This window comes from Zootoca vivipara, chromosome 15 (assembly GCF_963506605.1).
Source record: "Zootoca vivipara chromosome 15, rZooViv1.1, whole genome shotgun sequence".
NCBI lineage: Eukaryota > Metazoa > Chordata > Lepidosauria > Squamata > Lacertidae > Zootoca > Zootoca vivipara.
The window spans coordinates 10,388,805-10,407,871 of record NC_083290.1 but is presented as its reverse complement, the minus strand read 5'-3'; the positions used below and the strand labels follow the sequence as shown (position 1 = coordinate 10,407,871).

The 19,067-nt window shown below is 46.1% G+C and overlaps 1 protein-coding gene across 1 annotated transcript in view; it reads right to left on the bottom strand.

The window, feature by feature from the left end:
- The window catches only part of CALN1 (calneuron 1), a 74,650-nt gene that overhangs the window by 9,898 nt on the left and 45,685 nt on the right, over positions 1-19,067 (bottom strand). The window contains exon 3 of the mRNA XM_035139846.2: positions 15,256-15,368. Within this exon, the coding sequence (XP_034995737.1) occupies positions 15,256-15,368 (113 nt within the window). The remainder of the gene's footprint in view (positions 1-15,255; positions 15,369-19,067) is intronic.

The following is a 19,067-nucleotide window of genomic DNA, read 5'->3' as shown; positions in this document are numbered from 1 at the left end:
GGGCTATCAATATTCGTGCGGCTGTGGTTGCATACATAAATAGATTTTTATAATTTGGGAGTATTTCCCTTTCTGTTACTCCTAATAAAAAGGCTTCTGGCTTTTTAACAAAAGTTATTTTAAGCATTTTTTTCCAATTCATTATATATCATTTCCCAAAAATTCTTTATAACTTTGCATTGCCACCACATGTGATGAAATGTACCATCTGCCTCTTTACATTTCCAACAAAGATGCCTATCTTATCTCTTCTCAGTCTCCTCTTTTCCAGGCTAAACAAAGCCAGCTCCTTCAACCATTCCTCATAAGGCTTGGTTTCCAGACCCTTGATCATCTTGGTTGCCCTCTGCACATGTTCAGAGTGTTTGAATCCCTGGAGAAGTGCTGCCATTTAATGTCAAGAATACTGAGCTGGAGTAACGAACTTGGTATATGACAGTTTTCTGTGTATATTGTGATGGTAAAACTGTGCAAGTTAACCAAGACACAGAAATAATAAATGATTGTTACAAGACAAGCAATGCGTTCCTTGGGGTTGAATACTGATCTCCTTTTACTTTGGCCAAGGGGAGAATGGTCTACCCCCTGAATACATAACTGGACTGCCCCTCCCTAGGAAAACACAAAAGGAATCCCTTCTGCCCAGAAGGTCCTAGCACCTGCCTATCTGCAAGAGGTGAAGTTCTGTAACGAGAGCAAACTGTTAGCCATGAAATGCAGAGATGGGTCAAGTCCCTGGTGGTTGACTTGCATAAAGATTCTGCTCTCATATGAACCATCTTCAGTGGTGCATAAGGCAGGCTCGTTTCTCTCTCTCTCCTGGGAGTGACAGATGACATTAAAAAGAAATAATAACCGTCATCTGTTTCTCACTATGGTGGGAGGACACTTCCATGAATCATACAAATGGCTTCGGTGTGGTTGGATGACCGTTTTCTGCTTTCTAGCACTGATAGCTGAGTTTGACCTTTTCATTTGATAGTGGAAATGGGACCTGAGACTCCCAGGGTGGCTCTGGTAGCTTTGCATTTGCTCTGATGTTTTCTAACCTCCTTTCCAAGATGGGGTGAAGGATGCCCAAACTGTTCAGGGAGCCATGCGGGAGTTTGGAATGTACAAATACAGTGGACCCTCGCAAGACGAATGCCCTGCAAGACGATTTTTTCGCAAGACGAATGCATCTTGCGATCTGATGGTGACTCGCAAGACAAATTCATTTTGCGAAAAATTTGTTTTGCGAATCGCGGTTTCCCATAGGAATGCATTGAAATGTAATTAATGTGTTCCTATGGGCAAAAAAAAAAAAAAAGAAATTTCAATGCATTCCTATTGGAAACCGCGATTCGCAAGATGAATTTTTCGCAAAACAAATTGACTCGCGGAACGAATTAAATTTGTCTTGTGAGGCACCACTGTATTGCCACAAGGAGCAAAAGTCTACACCACACACACACACACACACACACACACACACTGTGAAAACATAAAAAACTTTTACATCATAACTTTTACATAAAAACTTTTACATCAATATTAGGATTCAAGTTTGATAAACCCAAATCTTAGGGAGAGGCATTTGCCAGCTCTTGCTACCCAAGATCCTTTTGGTGTGAGATGCCAAGAATTGAAACTTGGACCTTCTGCATTCAAGGCACATGTTCTACAGCTGATATAATGTTCCTTTCTTCAATATAGTTTGGAACTCTATTAATATACAATTTCATAATTAGCACTTTGTCATTTAGTCCCCAGGTAGAGTTACACTGCACCAGGCACCCCCAAACTGCGGCCCTCCAGATGTTTTGGCCTACAACTCCCATGATCCCTAGCTAACAGGACCAGTGGTCGGGGAAGATGGGAATTGTAGTCCAAAACATCTGGAGGGCCGAAGTTTGGGGGTGCCTGCACTACACCAAGGTGTTAGTACTAGCATGTTGTTGTTGTTTTGTTGTTTAGTCGTGTCCGACTCTTCGTGACCCCATGGACCATAGAACGCCAGGCATTCCTGTCTTCCACAGGAGCGGAAGACTCCTAGTTCCACATTACTAGCATACAAACCCCCAAATGGCTTGGGACACAAGGACCTAAAAGAACACGTTCTCTCCAACATCTCATACCCTATGATAGAGAGTTGAGCCCTAGTTGGTGATGCCCAGTTGGCATTGACCCATAACATAGCAGTGCCTTTTCAGTGGCAGTTCCCCATTTGTGAAATGTCACCCCTCCACCCAGTGAGTTGTGCCTGTCTCTTTCACTGAGTTTCAGGAGGAGCTTTCAAACATTCCTGTTTACCCAGGCATTTGATGAATGGCAGACACTGTTCAGAGAACAGCCTGACAAGGTCAGCTCCAAGGTCAGCAGGAATGAACTCTTCACTTATCAGCTGGCAATCCAGCACCCAGCAGGATTAAACTTTGTGCCCGCTCATCAGCTGATATCACCCAGTAATGTCAGCTGACTGACAGGTGGGGTTGGTTTCAGAGAAATGGTCTTGTGGGTCAAACTGGATTCCTTGGCAGACCAAGACTGGCCTGTGGACTGAAAGTTCCCCTGCCCTGGAACAAAGCGTGCCACTTCTGTCTTTTTACAGAGCCAAAGGGCAGCTTGTCATTGTCAGGGGCATACCTTCCAACTCCCAGTTAGAAAAATCTGGGATCAGCAGCGCCGGCACCGGAAGCCGCTTCCAGACATGCGTAGAAGCAACTTCTGGTGCCGGCGCTGCCCAATTTCTGGTGCCCAGACATGGGCAGAGCGGCACCGGAAGTCATTTCTACGCATGTCCAGACATGCTCAGAAGTGACTTCCGATGCCACCCTGCCTGATTTCCGGTGCTCAGACATGGGCAGACCTCCCGAAATTTGTTCTGCGCATGTCCAGACATGCGCAGAAGGAGCCTCCCTGGCAGGTACTGAAATCCGGGGGATTTACGGGATTTTTTTCCAATCTGGGCTGCCAGTGGGAAACAGTTTAAAATACGGGGGTTTCCCGCGAAAAACAGGAGATTTGGCAGCTATGGCCAGGGGAGAAAGAAGGAGGGTGCGGGGGTGCGGTCTGCCCCACATGTCATCCCTGAGGGGGTGACAAAATGGCACACCAGGGGGCACTTACCGCAGGGCCTAGCTTGCAATGCGCCAGAGCCACGCATCTCTCCTGGGAGTTACGTAGTGGATCGGGGCCCCGTGCTGTCTGAAACAGCAGCATGGGGCTTGAGCCCGTCAGGCGGACTCCAAGGGCAGTTCACTGTGCTGTCCCCCTGGGCGGATCGCTGCGGTGCCCCCATGTGCAGATCGCCCCGCCGCCCCCGTGGGTGGATCGCCTTTCCCCGTTGCTCCAGGTGCCAGAGCAGCTAGCTATGCCTCTGGTGATTGTCACACACATTCACCTTTAATTGAAAGACAGAGATCAACTTTATACCTGTAAGGTTACTTTGTAGAAATTAAATACTCCCCTACCCCCAATTCCCTATAGAAACTCTGGATCAAAAAACAAAACTACCCTCCGAAGCATTTTTCCTGCTCTGATAGAAGGGGGGGGGTACATATCAAGGCAGCTTCCCCTCCATCTGCACCCCTAAATTCCACAAGAAGGAAAAGCCATTTCATCTTCTCTGTTCGTTCCCCCCTCCCCCCGCAAATCCTCATCGGAGTACGACTGGCGAACCCTTTCAGACTGCAAAGATTATTCTGCAATCAAAAGCAAAGCAGCCAGCAGACCAAAAATATAATTGTAAATGAACCTTTCCTTCCCAAACACAGGAATGAGATACTGAGCAATTTGCATTGGCAAGCGAAATCCCAATGCCGCAGACCAACAGAACATTTTGTTGCTGGTCTATGTTCAGGGCCATAGGGAGTCCCAGCCAGCGCATACTCCAATGCTCAGACCGACATTAATTGAAGCGATTTAAGGTCGCAGGCCCAGTAGACTGGAATATATATTTTTTTCATCCTCAATTGGCCAACTCACTCAGCTTGGAAATCAATATTAACAAAAGCATAAGTGTTCCAACAACCGAGAGTTTAACGTTGCCCAAGAGAAGCCACTGGCTTTGGGGACATTGCAAATGCACACTATTTATGGTACATGAAGCAAAATATGTACAGACAATTGCTCCTGGAATGTAGAGGAACAATTGCTATAATTCCTGTGGCCCAGTGATGTCCCATTTTGTTCTTGCTGACCAAGTATTTCGCAGGCAATCCAACATTTCTCTGATGAAAATAGGGCATCCGATTCTACATCAAAAAGTCCCCCCCCCCGCATTTGCTTTCATTGCACATCAATTTCATATACAGACACCAGTCACCTCGAGCCAATTGCAACCTCTCTGTTGAACCTACCTCACAAGAGCGTTGTAAAGAAAGATGTGCTAACCCTCCAAGTGTCCTGATTTTCCAGAGACAGTCCCGAAATTACAGAAGCCATCCTGGTTTCTGATTTGATCCTGAAATGTCCCCATTTTCCTTTTTCCTCCCCTCCATGTCTCAGAGAACAATTAAAAGTGTACTCTCTGTGTTCGAGTGTGTGTGTAGGTGCAAAAACAAAGTCCTGCACTAAATGAAGGCACTAAATGAAGAAAATGGTGAAGCTGGCATACGAAGACCTTCTTATAATTTTGGAGGGAAATGTAGCCAATCCTCTTTAAATTCTTTAATTACAATGCTTCTACAGCCAGCCACCCCACCCCCCAGGAAACACGGGGCGTGTTGATTCATTTGTTGTAAATGGAGCATACCTGCCGAGTCTCCCATTTTTCACAGGAAACCCCTGTTTTTAAAGCCGTTTCCCGCTGTTGTCCCGAATGGCGAAATATCCCGTGATTCCCCCAGATTTTCAAAAATCGGGCAGAGCGGCACTGGAAGTCGCTTCTACGCCATAGCTGCCAAGTCTCCCGTATTTCATGGGAAACCCCCATTTTTCCAGCCATTTCCTGCTGGCAGCCCGGATTTTTTTTTAAAAAAACCATAAATTCCCAGGATTCTTACCGGCCCGGAGAGGCTCCTTCTGCGCATGTCTGGAGTCTCTGGACATGCACAGAAGTGATTTCTGGTGCTGCGGCCATTTTGGAAATGGGCAGAGCATGTGTATAAGCGACTTCCGGTGCTGCTCTGCCCAGTTCCAAAATGGCTGCAGCGCGACTTCCGGTGCCAAACCCAGATTTTTCAATCTGGGAGTTAGCACCTATGTTCTACACATGTCCAGACATGCGTAGAAGCAACTTCCGGTGCCGCTCTGCCCATGTCTGGGCACCGGAAGTCGCTTCTATGCATGTCTGGACATGCGTAGAAGCGACGTCCGGAGCTGCGCCGCTGCTGATCCTGGATTTTTCAGTCCGGGAGTTGACAGGTATGAAATGGAGCTGTACAGTGTCTACTCAGAAAGAAGTCCCACTGTATTCAATGGAGCTTACTCTCAGGTACCTTGTTCAAAACTGGGAAGCCTTAAGCCGCAATCCTAAACATTTTTAAACATCTGTCAGGGAAGCTGTAATCTACATCCTGCCTTGCAGATCCTGTACTGAGAGGGACTGAACTACACAACCTTTGAGGTCCTTTCCAAATCTAGATTTCTTTTTATGGAAAAAAGAAAAGAAAAACTCAGACAAAAGTATTAAGCGCTGGTGGTTTTTGCTCACAGAAGGTCCCAAATCCAGTCCCTGGCATCTCCACTTAGGACTGGGAATGTCTCCTGTCTACCAGCCAGTGTGAACAATCCTGAACTAGTTGGAGCAATGGACTGACTCAGTATAAGTCAGCTTCCTGATTTCCAAGATATGGATAGGGAATAATAATAATAATAATAATAATAATAATAATAATAATAATATTAATAATATAATTATACCCCGCCCATCTGTCTGGGTTTCCCGAGTCACTCTTGGCAGCTCCCAACAGAATCAAAAGCACAATAGAACACCAAACATTAAAAACTTCCCTAAACAGGGCTGCCTTCAGATGTCTTCTAAAAGTCAGATAGTTGTTTATTTCCTTGACATCCGATGGCAGGACGTTCCACAGGGCAGGCACCACTACAGAGAAGGCCCTCTGCCTGGTTCCCTGCAACATCACTTCTCGCAGGGATGGAACTGCCAGAAGGCCCTTAGAGCTGGACCTCAGTATCTGGGCTGAACGATGGGGGGTGGAGACGCTCCTTCAGCTATACTGGGGAAGGGAATACCTTGGTTTTGGCTGGGTTTCTTTTGCGGGGGGTGGGGGGGGAGAGACTGCAGCTCAGTGGTAGAGCTTCTGGCTTGCAAGCAGAAGTCCTGGCATCTCCAGCTCCCCCCTAAAGCCCTGGGGAGCCACTGCCAATCAGTAGAGATAATACATGCAGGGCCGCCTTAACCATATCTGGCGCCCTGGTGCCAAGATCCCTCCGGCACCCCCTGTGAGTGAGGTGGGCAGGAGGGGTGCACGAGGAGCTGAGAGACGCGGAGGAGGCAGCCCCAGGCTCGTGCTCCCTGCGCGCCTCCGGAGAGCGGCCTGAATCCGCTCAAAAACTGAGAGGCGTGGAGGAGGCAGGCCCAGGCTCCCGCTCCCAGCGTGCCTGGGGCCGCGTCCTCTGCACCTCTCAGTTTTTGAGCGGCTTCAGGACGCTCTCCGGAGGCGGGCAGGGAGCACAAGCCTGGGGCCGTCGCACCGTGCCTCCCAGCTGTTCAGAGGCGGCGGCTCCAGGCTCCTGCTCCCCGCGTGAAGCTCCGGAGGCACACGGGGAGCGTGAGCCTGGGCCGCCATGCTGTGCCTCTCAGCTGTTCAGACAACCCCAGGTCAGCGTTCCCTGCGCGCCTCTGGAGAGCGGCCTGAAGCCGCTCAACGACAGAGGCGCGCGGAGGCAGACACCAGTGTTCGGCGCCCCTTCTACACCCGATGGCCAGGCGCCCTGGCGCCTTGCGCTACCCAGCCCGGGCCTAGGGACGGCCCTGAATACAGGACTAGGTGTATTAATGGGTCTGGCGTAAGGCAGGTTCCTATTTTTCCTGTGTTCCTAACTAAAGCAATTCCTGCGGTCAACTCATTTCCCACCCACCCCCACCCCCTTTCGCTGTCCTTAAAATAGCCTCATTGAAATAATAATGGAGTGCATATTATTTGTGTGTGAGAGAGAGACTTCACATTGCACTGCAGTGCTCCCATCTCCGAGGCTGTTGCACACATTCCGCGGGAAGCCTTCCAGAAGCTGGAAAGAAGTTCATAAAAATCAGAAGAGCTACACGGCAGAACGAGTCATGCTCATATTTCCATGGTAACCGCCTCATTACTATGCCGGGTGCTGCAGCAGAGAAGGGAGGGCTACCTGAAGCAAGAATGATACAGCCTTAGAAAATACAAGCACCATTTTTTTGGGGGGGGGGGGAATTGACAGCAAAGCATACACTAATGGAGCCCTAATGCAGGTGTGTTTGGCTTGCTTGTTTTTTTTTTTTTAAATAACCATTGCAAGCGAGAGGAGGATTTACAGAGGAGACACAGTGATGGGAAGCAGTGCTACGTATTGCATGCAAACACACTGTTATGAAATTAGGAGAATTCTGATTAATTTTGACGTCGGCAACCTGCACCAGCTGAGTGACATTTCACTCGGGTTGTAAAAGGCACGGCAGAGGACCCCCTGCCATTATTCAAAGGTGGGCAAGACCATATATAAACGCAAAAAAAATCACCGACAGCTGTATTGTTCTCCAGAACTCAATCCCTGATGTCCTGTGACCCTCCAGGAAATCACATACAAAACCAAGAAATGACACTTTTAAGGCTCCTGCTTAGAAGTTCCCTGGAAGTGTTGCTTCAGCCGAATGCTGATTTTTACTCTCCTGCCCCATGTAAGATCAGCAGAAGGCAAGGAGAGGAGGCAAGGTGAAGCTCCTGCCTTGAGCGGCAGGAGTCTTAGGTGTGGAACCTGCCTTTCCTCTTCCATCGGGTTCCAGTCTGACTCCCCTTCTCTCCTTATAAGAACTTGTATGAAAGTGGCCTGCCCAACTTTTCTCAAAGGCTCATATAAGATCAGTACAAACAGTTAGGTCCCCAACCTTAATCTGCGGTTGCCATCTGACTGGATTTCACTTTGATTCCGATTTGATTTTAGGATGTATTTTAATTGACGGCCTGATTTTATGTTAATATGTTATATATTTGATGTTAGCCGCTCTGAGCCCGGTTTTGGCCGGGGAGGGTGGGGTATAAATAAAATTTATTATTGTTATTGTTATTCCACTGCACCCACCTACACTGCCAGTGGAGAAGTGGCCCTGGCAGAGGCCCTGGTTTCCAGAGAGAGGCCATGATATCTTGCCAAAAACTCACAAGAGTGCATGAGATCTCCTGAGATCTGGACAGAAGTTGATGCTCTGCTGAAAATGCACATAAGAGAGGAATGGCACTGGCAGTGGGAGTGTGGGGAAACCCATTCCCATTTCACCTCAAGCAGAAATGCAGCATGCACCAGATGTGTATATCAGGAAGAGGCTGAGTGACTTCAGAAAGCCAGTGGGGTGTAGTGGTTAAGAGCGGTAGACTCGTAATCTGGGGTACCGGGTTCGTGTCTCCGCTCCTCCACATGCAGCTGCTGGGTGACCTTGGGCTAGTCACACTTCTCTCTCAGCCCCACGCACCTCACAGAGTGTTAGTTGTGAGGGAGGAAGGGAAAGGAGAATGTTAGCTGCTTTGAGACTCCTTCAGGTAGTGATAAAGCGGGATATCAAATCCAAACTCTTCTTCTTCCTCAGAGCAGGCTTCTGATATCTTTGGAAGAATCATAGTGACCAGCTGAATATTTATATTTTTCTGTATATAAGAGAATATTTTTTGATTAAAAAAATAGTCAAAAATTGGGGGATGTTTTATACACAGGGGTTCGGGCTTTGGTAACCCTAACTTTGGGTGATCTCTACAAAGAAACTCAACAACTTTGGGTGACCCCCCAAAAAAGTTCAAAGTTGTTCTGTTTGATGTTTAAAATATTGATTTCTTAATTTTGGGTTAAATTTTTTATGTATCTATTTATGGAATTTATATACCACCCTATACCTGGGGGTTTCAGGTCGGTTAACAGAATAAAATCAAGATATAAAACCACAAAATGCATAATAAAAGTGAAAACAACAACCCAATCTTCTAGGGCATCTTCTAGTCCAGTCAAAGGCAATTATGGGGTGCTGTGCTCATCTTCTTTTTCAGGGGTAAAATTTCACCCCGTCGCAGGGATTCGAACCGCTGACCTTTTGATCAGCAAGTCCTAGGCTCTGTGGTTTAACTCACAGCGCCACTGGCAGTAGTAGTCACAAGCCAACTAACCAATATGTTCTGCACCAGCAAAGCACATTGCAGTAATCCAGGCTTGAGGTTGTCAGTGCATGGACAAGTGTAACATTAGCAGCAAACATCTTCCCAATATAGAACGGGTTACTTGGCATTCAACTTTCTGGATTCTAGTAGGAAAATAAGGTTTATTGGACCAGGTTTATAGAAACCCAAGCCCCTTGATGCATGTTATCAAGCCAGTTCTGTAGCAGGATAATGCCCCAGTAGAGAATGGGTTGTATGCTAATCTTATGTCAATTCAATTAACCTCATAGAATTAAACTAAAATAAGGAGAAGAAAATAAGATGAAAAGGAGAAAACAGTTGGGATGACTTAGAAGCTACAGGATCTAAGAATCCTGCATGCATGTCGGTCCCCCTGCCTCCGAATTTCAAATCTCAATGGATGCTGAAAATGGATTTACTCCAAATCAAAGGGAACACATAATCTTGCAAAGTCTTCATTTTCTAGTCCAGACGTGTGAGAAATTCCCAATGGATAAAACTTGCAAGTTTTAATTAGAAATCAACTAAGAAATTATAAAAGGCACCATTTAGCATTCATGGCTTCTCAAAGAACTGGAAATTTCCATGCAAATGTTATTTCAAAAATATGTTTATAGACCTCAAACAGCAATTACTCTCCTAGCATTGTCATTTCTCACATTTATATTCCCACTTTGCTCTACAGAACTCAAGAGAGCATACATGGTTCTTTTCCTCCTATTTTATCCTCAAAACAAGCTTGTGAGGTAGATTAGGTTTAGTGACAGGGACTGGCCCAAGGTCACCTGATGAGGTTCACGGCTGAGGAGGTATTTGAACCCTGGTCTCCCAGGTTCTAGTCCAAGCATTCTAACTACAACACTATTCCGTAGTGGGAAAGCAAACATATTTACTACAATAGTCTTCATTGTCCCAAATCTTTTTTCTGCACTGTACTTCATGTATATGTCAAGCAAAAACCCAACATGATACGCTATTGCCTTCTAAATGGTACAAATAGCACAAATAAAATAACACTCACCACTACCACTTCAGAACTAAGGTTTGCTAGGAGAGTAAACTTCCAGCGGAAGCCATTTCTTGACATCTTTTTAAGGTGGTGAACAGGAAATATCTCACTAAATAGAAGACTGTTTCTAAGCTGAATAAACATGCATGGGGTCATAAGGTAAAAGGTAAAGGAACCCTGGATGATTAAGTCCAGTCAAAGGCGATTATGGGGTGTGGCGCTCATCTCGCTTTCAGGCTGAAGGAGCTGGTGTTTGTCCAAAGACAGGACAGCTTTCCTGGTCAGGTGGCCAGCATGACTAGACCACTTCTGGAGTAACGGGACACCATGACGGAAACCAGAGAGCATGGAAATGCCATTTACCTTCCTGCCACAGCGGTACCTATTTATCTACCTGCACTGATGTGCTTTAGAATTGCTAGGTTGGCAGGAGCTGGAACAGAGCAATGTGAGCTCACCCCATCGTAGGGATTTAAACTGCCAACCAGGGCCGTCTTAAGCATATCTGGCACCCTGGCACCGTGGTGTGAACTATCCGTCCAGCCCCGCCCCCCCGTTTCCGAGTGCGCGGTTGTCTGGCGGGCACAACACGGCTTTAACAGGCACTGCAGCACGGCGCCCCCCTGGCGGCCCGGCACCCTGGCACTGTGCACCACCCAGCCTTGCCTTAGGGCTGGCCCTGCTGCCAACCTTACGAGGTTCAGTGGTTTAGGCCACAGCGACACCCGCATACTGCACATTGCAATACCTAATTGATTTTTCTTAATTTTTAATGTCTCTCTCTCTCTCTCTCTCTCTCTCTCACACACACACACACACACACACACAGAGAGAGAGAGAGAGAGAGAGAGAGAGAGAGAGAGAGAGAGAGAGAGAGAGAGAGAGGAGGGACTCAGAGTAGCCAGCGTCTCCTATGCATGGAGACATGGATCCTTTGTCTTGCAACAAAAAACTGTTGCATTTGATTAAAAAGAGGCGACGGGAAACTTCTCAGAAATTGCAGCAGCAGCAGCAGCAGCAGCAGAAAAATGCCCACTTCGGTTCACTTTCCATTCTGAAGACGGAGATTTATGCAGCTTTGAAATAACATTTAAATCAGCTCAAAAATAAAAATAGCTGAGCAAAGATGCTCCTTTTGTGGGCCAAATGCAACCGAGGGCATATAATTAATGATATTGCTTCTGCTGGCACTTCACATTATTGCTTCCCATATTGTGTTATTTATTTTGCCTCTAGAGACAAGATCGATTCATTTTGATCCACAAACATTTCAGACGGAGAAGGCTATTTAAAAAGTTGAATACAATGGATAATTTCCTTTTGTATTTTGGCTGGGGAAACCGTGTGGGTGGGTGTGCCAGTACACATCAGAAGTGAGGAACTGGATCTGGCCACCTCCACTTGTCCCACCCACTTGTCAATCACCTGCTGCCTTATGAGGAACGGATTAGGGAGCTGGGTATGTTTATCCTGGAGAAGAGAAGGTTAAGGGGTGATATGATAGCCATGTTCAAATATATAAAAGGATGTCATATAGAAGAGGGTGAAAGGTTGTTTTCTGCTGCTCCAGAGAAGTGGACATGGAGCAATGGATTCAAGCTACAAGAAAGAAGATTCCACCTAAACATTAGGAAGAACTTCCTGACAGTAAGAGCTGTTCAGCAGTGGAACGTGCTGCCAAGGAGTGTGGTTGAGTCTCCTTCTTTGGCAGGGGGTTGGACTGGATGGCTCTTGTGGTCTCTTCCAACTCTATTATTCTATGATTCTAAGAAGATAAGAAGAGCCTGCTGGATTAGGCCAATGGCCTGGGCACAAGAGCAATCTCCCCTCCTGCATTTTCCAGAAAGTGGTACCCAGAATCTTTGCTGCCTCTGACTGTGGAGGCAGAGCATAGCCATCATGCCTAGAAGCCCACAGGCTTCTCAGAACTCTCCTCACTAATGGGATTTTCCTTCTCATGCAATTCAGTCTTGTACAGGAAAGCCTAGCTGCTGGGCTTTTGCAATTACATTTTATTTGGTAAGGTGACAAATCTAATTGTAACAGCTACTCAACTGGGCTTTATCCCAAGGTGACAATTACCTGACCAGGGCAGCACTTTATGAGCATTATTTTGCAAATGCAGTCCCCCGCTAATGCAGTTCTGCGCACTAAGAGGCTTCAATTTTACTAATTAAGAGGAGCCAGAGAGAGATGCCTGCCCCCCTCACTCTTCTGCACGGTGCTGATACAGATCTTGGTGATATTGGTAAGATCTAATCATTGATCAAAGCTGGAAACTAAACCATATAAGAAATGATGGAGGGAGCTGGGGATGTTCAGCACGGAGAAGACTGGGGTTTGTGTGTGATTTGATACCCTTCTTCAAATATCTGAAGGGCTGTCACATGGAAGATGGAGCAGACCTGTTTTCTGCTGCTCCAGAGGGGAGGACCTAAACCAATGGATCCATAGAAGCATAGAGTTGGAAGAGACCACAAGGGCCATCCAGTCCAACCCCCTGCCAAGCAGGAAACACCATCAAAGCATTCTTGACATATGCCTGTCAATCCTCTGCTTAAGGACCTCCAAAGAAGGAGACTCCACCACACTCCTTGGTAGCAAATTCCACTGCCGAACAGCTCTTACTGTCAGGAAGTTCTTCCTAATGTTTAGGTGGAATCTTCTTTCTTGTAGTTTGAATCCATTGCTCTGTGTCCGCTTCTCTGGAGCATCAGAAAACAACCTTTCTCCCTCCTCTATATGACATCCTTTTATATATTTGAACATGGCTATCAGATCACCCCTTAACCTTCTCTTCTCCAGGCTAAACATGCCCAGCTCCCTAAGCTGTTCCTCATAAAGCATCGTTTCCATACCTTTGACCATTTTGGTTGCCCTCTTCTGGACACATTCCAGCTTGTCAGTATCCTTCTTGAACTGTGGTGCCCAGAATTGGACACAGTACTGTACTGTTCTCATTCCAGGTGTCTACCATCCGGTATTTGTGCCTTTCATATATATATTTTTTTTGCCCAAGTGTAGTACTTTACATTTCTCCTTGTTAAAATTCATCTTGTTTGCTTTGGGCCCAGTTGTCTAATCTCTTAAGGTCATTTTGAAGTGTGATCCCGTCCTCTGGGGTATTAGCCACCCCTCCCATCATAGAAGGTAAAGGTAAAGGACCCCTGGAGTCCTTTCAAAGTCCAGTCAAAGGCGGGGTTGTGGTGCTCATTTCACTTTCAGGCTGAGGGAGCCGATGTTTTCCCATAGACAGCTTTCCGGGTCATGTGGCCAGCATGACTAAACTGCTTCTGGCGCAACGGGACACCATGACAGAAACCAGAGTGCACAGAAATGTCATTTACCTTCCCACTGCAGTGGTACCTATTTATTTACTTGCACTGGATTGCCTTCGAACTGCTAGGTTGACAGGAGCTGGGACAGAGCAACGGGAGCTCACCCCATCGCAGGGATTCGAACCAGCAACCTTCTGATCAGCAAGCCCAAGAGGCTCAGGGTTTAGACCACAGCGCCACCCACGCCCCTGCTTTAAATATGCTGATGCCAAAAATGGGATGGACTTAGGAGTGAAGTACATGTGAAATTGGCTTGGGCTGGCAAATGATTGACTCTACCCATCCCTCATTTGTTGTTCCTGGCAGCCTTTCCAGCTGCATCGTCCTCTGCTCCCCCCCCCAAGCAATTTGATGCAAGCCCCTGAGGTTTGTTTGCTTTTAATTAACATTTTGCAATCCCCCCCCCAGTATTAATGTGCCACCAGCAATTGGGTCGGGAACATCTACCAAATAAGCATAATGCCCTGTGGACCACTCTCCATTTGCCTACATTTACAGCACAGCATTTATCTACTTGCACTGGCTTGCTTTTGAACTGCTAGGTAGGCAGGAGCTGGGACAGAGCAACGGGAGCTCACTCCATTGTGGGGATTCGAACTGCCACCCTTCCGTTTGGCAAGCTCAAGAGGCTCAGTGGTTTAGACCACAGTGCCACCTGCGTCCCTTAGAATCGTAGAACTGTAGAGTTGGAAGGGACAATGCAGGAATCTCAACACACAGCCCCCCACTCAATTTGAAATCATACCGGGTGGACCCTGCAAATCTGCTAGTGGTTTTATTGCTGAAAAGAAAGGAGATTCCAGTTAAACATTGGGAAGAACTTCATGAAGGTAAGAGCTATTTGACAGTGGCCCAAATAAGAGTAGGCATTTTAGCAGCACTGTCACAGAGCGCTCATGGCTGCAGAAGCTCAACATTTTCTCGTACAGTGGAACCTTGGTTTTTGAGCATCTCGGAAGCTGAATGATTCGGAACCCAAATGCTGAAAACCTAGAAGTGAATATGCCCATTTTCAAACATGCCTTGGAAGTCAAACAGCTTCTGAACTGTGGTTCTCTATTTTCTCAATAGACTTTGCCGACTGCCCATTGTGCCTCTGTTGCCGAACATTTCAGAAGTCAAACAGTCTTCCGGAACGGATTACGTTCGACAACCGAGGTTCCACTGTATGCCGGAAAATAAACGGTTTAGATATACAGCACCACAAGGAAGTTAGCACAGACGAGCCTGAATTTAACTCCACTCAAAATCTTCATTACCCTTTTCATAAAATTCCCCAGTATTTGTTTTAGAGTTCCCTGCTGCGTTCAGCAGCAGCCTACAGCCCCTCACTGCTGAAAAACAGCTCTCACTTTTAAAATCCTTCCACTAGAATGTTCTTCAACGTGTAACAAAAACACATTTTATTTTAATCAATTGCGTTTTATGTTTTATTGTAATTTTATTGGTGTGAGCCGCCCTGAGCCCGGTTTTGACTGGGGAGGGAGGGGTATAAATAAAAATTTATTATTATTATTTATTATGTGGAAATGGGGATCAGGAAAAGAAAGTTAACTTCTCAGAAATGCCAACATCTTCTCACTTTGAGCACAACTTTGCCACCAACCTGCCAGAATATGCTGTCAATTGTATTCCCCAGAAAACCATCCCGTCCTTCTGATGACACCAGTTTTGGTCCAAGGATTGTCATGAATTCGTCAAAATCAACTTGACCATCCCCTGGAAAGAAAGGCAGACAACAACAAAATGCTTTTATTAACATTGCCATGCTAAGAGATTTTATCAATTTCTGGATCAAATTTATAACACATCTTTCTGCAAATTGCAGCCAGGGGAGCTAATATCATACCCACATCATACTTAGAAGCATAGAATTGTAGAGTTGGGAGTGACCACAAGGGTAAACAAAAAACCCTGCAATGATGGAATCCTTTGCCCAACATGGGTTCTCGAACCCACGGCCTTGAGATTAAGTTTCATGCTCTACCAACTGAGCTTTCCCAGCTTGTTCTAAAGCAGATGGCTCCCCACAAAGACTCCTGGGAACTGTATTTGTTTTAAGAGTGTTGGGAATAGTAGCTCTATTGGGACAAACTCACTAGGAGCCAAGATCGTCACAGATACCAGCCCCACATGAGAACATCAGAAGAGACAGCTGGATCAGGCCAATGGCCTATCTAATCCAGCATCCTTTTTTTCAAAGTGGCCAACCAGACATCAGTGGGAAACCAGTAAGCTGGATTCCAACACAAGAAGACTCTCCCCTCCTGTGGTTTCCAGCAACTGGTATTCAGAACACTGTTGCCTCCAACTGTGGGAGTAGAGCATAACCATTTGTGGCTAGTAGCCATGGATAGTCCTCTCATCCATGTATTGGTCTAATTCTTCTTTTAAAAGCATCCAGTGTGGTCAACCATCATTGTCACTTGTGGGAGCAAGTCCTCCAGTTCACCTATGGCCACAACTGGGCCACTCTGGGCAGCTTCCAACATATATAAAAACATTAAACATTATATATATACAGGGCTGCTGTCAGGTGGCTGTAAGCAACCCCCACAGCCAGTTGCCAGGAACGTACAAAGACAAGGGAAAGTTTCTTACCACCTGTTTTTTATTCAATATTTACAGAGCGGGGCTTGGAACCCAGCCTCTTGGATAATGGTGTTGTCCCAAGTGACTCCCCACCCCCTCCTTTCCCCCCACTTCCTCATTCGTCCTTGTCATCACCTCCCCTATGGGTGTTGTTGAGGGCCCTCCATCTCTAAGCTCTTTGCTCTCCTACTTTCAAGGCGCGCTGGGTTCTGGGAGGGGGGGGGTCTGGAATGCTTTCTAAAGACACTGTGTGCTTCAGCTGTCACGCTTCTGGTGCTTTGTCTACCTCATCTCCCATTATTTCCCAGCTTTTCCCCTCATCTACCTCTGATCCGTGACCTCCCTCAACCCCCTGTTGTAATTCTGAACTGCCTTCCTCTTCTCCGGAAGGGCCAGGCTGGGGAGGCGGTCTCCACCATTCCTCTTCTGCTGAGAGCTGCCTTCAAGTTAGCGTATTTTTCAGTGTATAAGACACCCCTATGTTTAAGACGACCCCTAGTTTTTTGGACCCAAAATTAAAGAAATAAATATTTAATAGTTGTTTAGGGGTGTTTTTTTTGGGGGGGGGAGATCACCCTTGAGTTTCTTTTTGGAGGGAGTTTGCCACCACCAATTGCTCACCTGCCCGTCTGTTTGCCACTGCCAATCACCTGAGCACTTGCCACCGCCAATCGCCCAACTGCCCAACCGCCCCCCATCTGCAATTTTTGCATAATTTTTTAAAAGGAAAAAAATACCGTCTTATACATGGAAAAATACGGTATTTATCTCCTTGGCTAGGGGGTCACATACCTCTATACCCTTCACTATTTATCTGATAAAAATAGGGATGCTCTAAGGAAAAGTGGGACATTCCAGGATCAAATCAGAAACCAGGACAGCTTCTGTAAATCCAGGACCTAGAAAATAGGGACACTTGGAGGGTTTGCTGAAGAAGGCCCACTATGTGAGAGGCCAACATTGGATTTCTACAGCTTCTGTTTCCTTAGAGCCCCCCAGATTCAGAAGTGGAGTTAGCATATGGAACACCAGGGGGGGGGGACTCGCAGATGCTTTTGCACCATTTATCACACTCTCATCTATTTTGTTGCATCTGAAATTGAAATATATTGTAAGCTGCTCCAAGAATGTCAGTTTGTAGATACAGTAAATCAATGATAAATCATCATATAAAACGCAAACACAATATATACAAATTAAAAGCAGACAGCAGGTAAAGCTAATCGGGGGGGGGGGAATCAGTAAAGCAATGCAGCAATAAATCAACAGCCAGTTAAAAACGTACCGGTATTTAAAATAAGAAGTGGTGAAAACTCTTCGGACTACTGGGATAGCTTGCTTGGCAGAGCATGAGACTCTTGCTCTCAGGGTCGTTGGTTTGAGCCCCACATTGGGTGAAAGATTTCTGCATTACAGGGGGGGGGTTGGTCTGGATGGCATTAGTGGTCCCTTCCAACTCTACAATTCTATGATTCTATGATTCTAATGCAGTGGAAGGGCCAAAAGCCTACCTGAGGTCACATCCACACCATATGTTTAAAGCACTCTTATACCACCACAATGATCATAGCTTCCTCCAAGCAGTAGATTCCCCCCCCCCCAAGTCCCTTCACAGAGCTACAATTCTCAGATTGGTTTAAAAATTGTAGCTCTTAACAACCCATGGAAGAACACAGAGATAAAAAATTGTGCTCTAAATAATGACAGAGGTTTGAGATGGAGGAACACTGAGGGGGAAACCACATAGGGTTGCCATATGTCCTCTTTTTCCAGGACACGTCCTTTCATTCATGGGTAGTCATAGCAATCCATAGTGAAAAGCAGATGTTGGCAATTGTGTTCTCTTTTTTTGGCTCTTCAAAATATGGCAACCCTACACAGAAGCTAACGCCAAAAAGCTGATATAATAGAACATCTCCCAACTCCCTTCTCCGTATACAAAACTTTGTTTTAAACTGACACCTTCCAGTGTCTGTCCCCCCGCCTGCCCCCCTCAACCCCTGCTTTATTTAAGCTTGTATTAAACTGCAATGTGTGGGAGCAGGAAAATGCAGGAGGTTATAATGGTTTGTTTGCAGAGGGTAATCAAAAAAGAAGGGGAAATCATGGGCCTGGGAGTGAAGGTGAAAAGGGGTTCAAAGGAAGGTTAGAGAAAATTACATCGGAAATGGGATTGGGAAATTCAGTAGTGAGGTTAGTAGTTGCATGGAGTGGGAACAGAAAGGATCAATGCATTAATCCAGGGAACTGATGTGGGTGGGTGGGAACAGCAAGGACTTGACAAACAGAGTGAGGCAGCCCCTGGTCTGCTATAGCTGCAAAACTAACATCAGTTGAGATCAACTGTTTAAATAACCATCTCAATATGTTTCCACAGAGAGAGAAAAGTAGCAATATATACTTGCAAAGGAGTTCATTTTCAACTAATTTTTAGTTTCCGTCTGGAAGGTAAATTAATACAATCAACTAGCAATGCCAACTTTTGCCAGTGCATTCCCCACCCCACCCCACCCGCGAAATGCCGCGAGGAGCAGCAGGACATTAAGGAGTTTGGACCACACACAACCCATAAACCCGTAAGCGATTTAATATGCCACAAAATCGTGTTACAGGCGGCAAAGGTTGCAAATGAGCTCTGCAGCTGTTTGCAGTGTTTCCAGCTACTACATAAAATGTCGTTATGGGGGTTATTGTTGCTGAAGGAAAGCTAAATCACAGTCTTGTCCAAATTAGGTTCCGACAGAAGGATACAATGTGCCACAGGATAGTTGTAGATAATATGTACATAATTGGGATGATTCTAAAATCCAAAGAGGGCATCGGCTT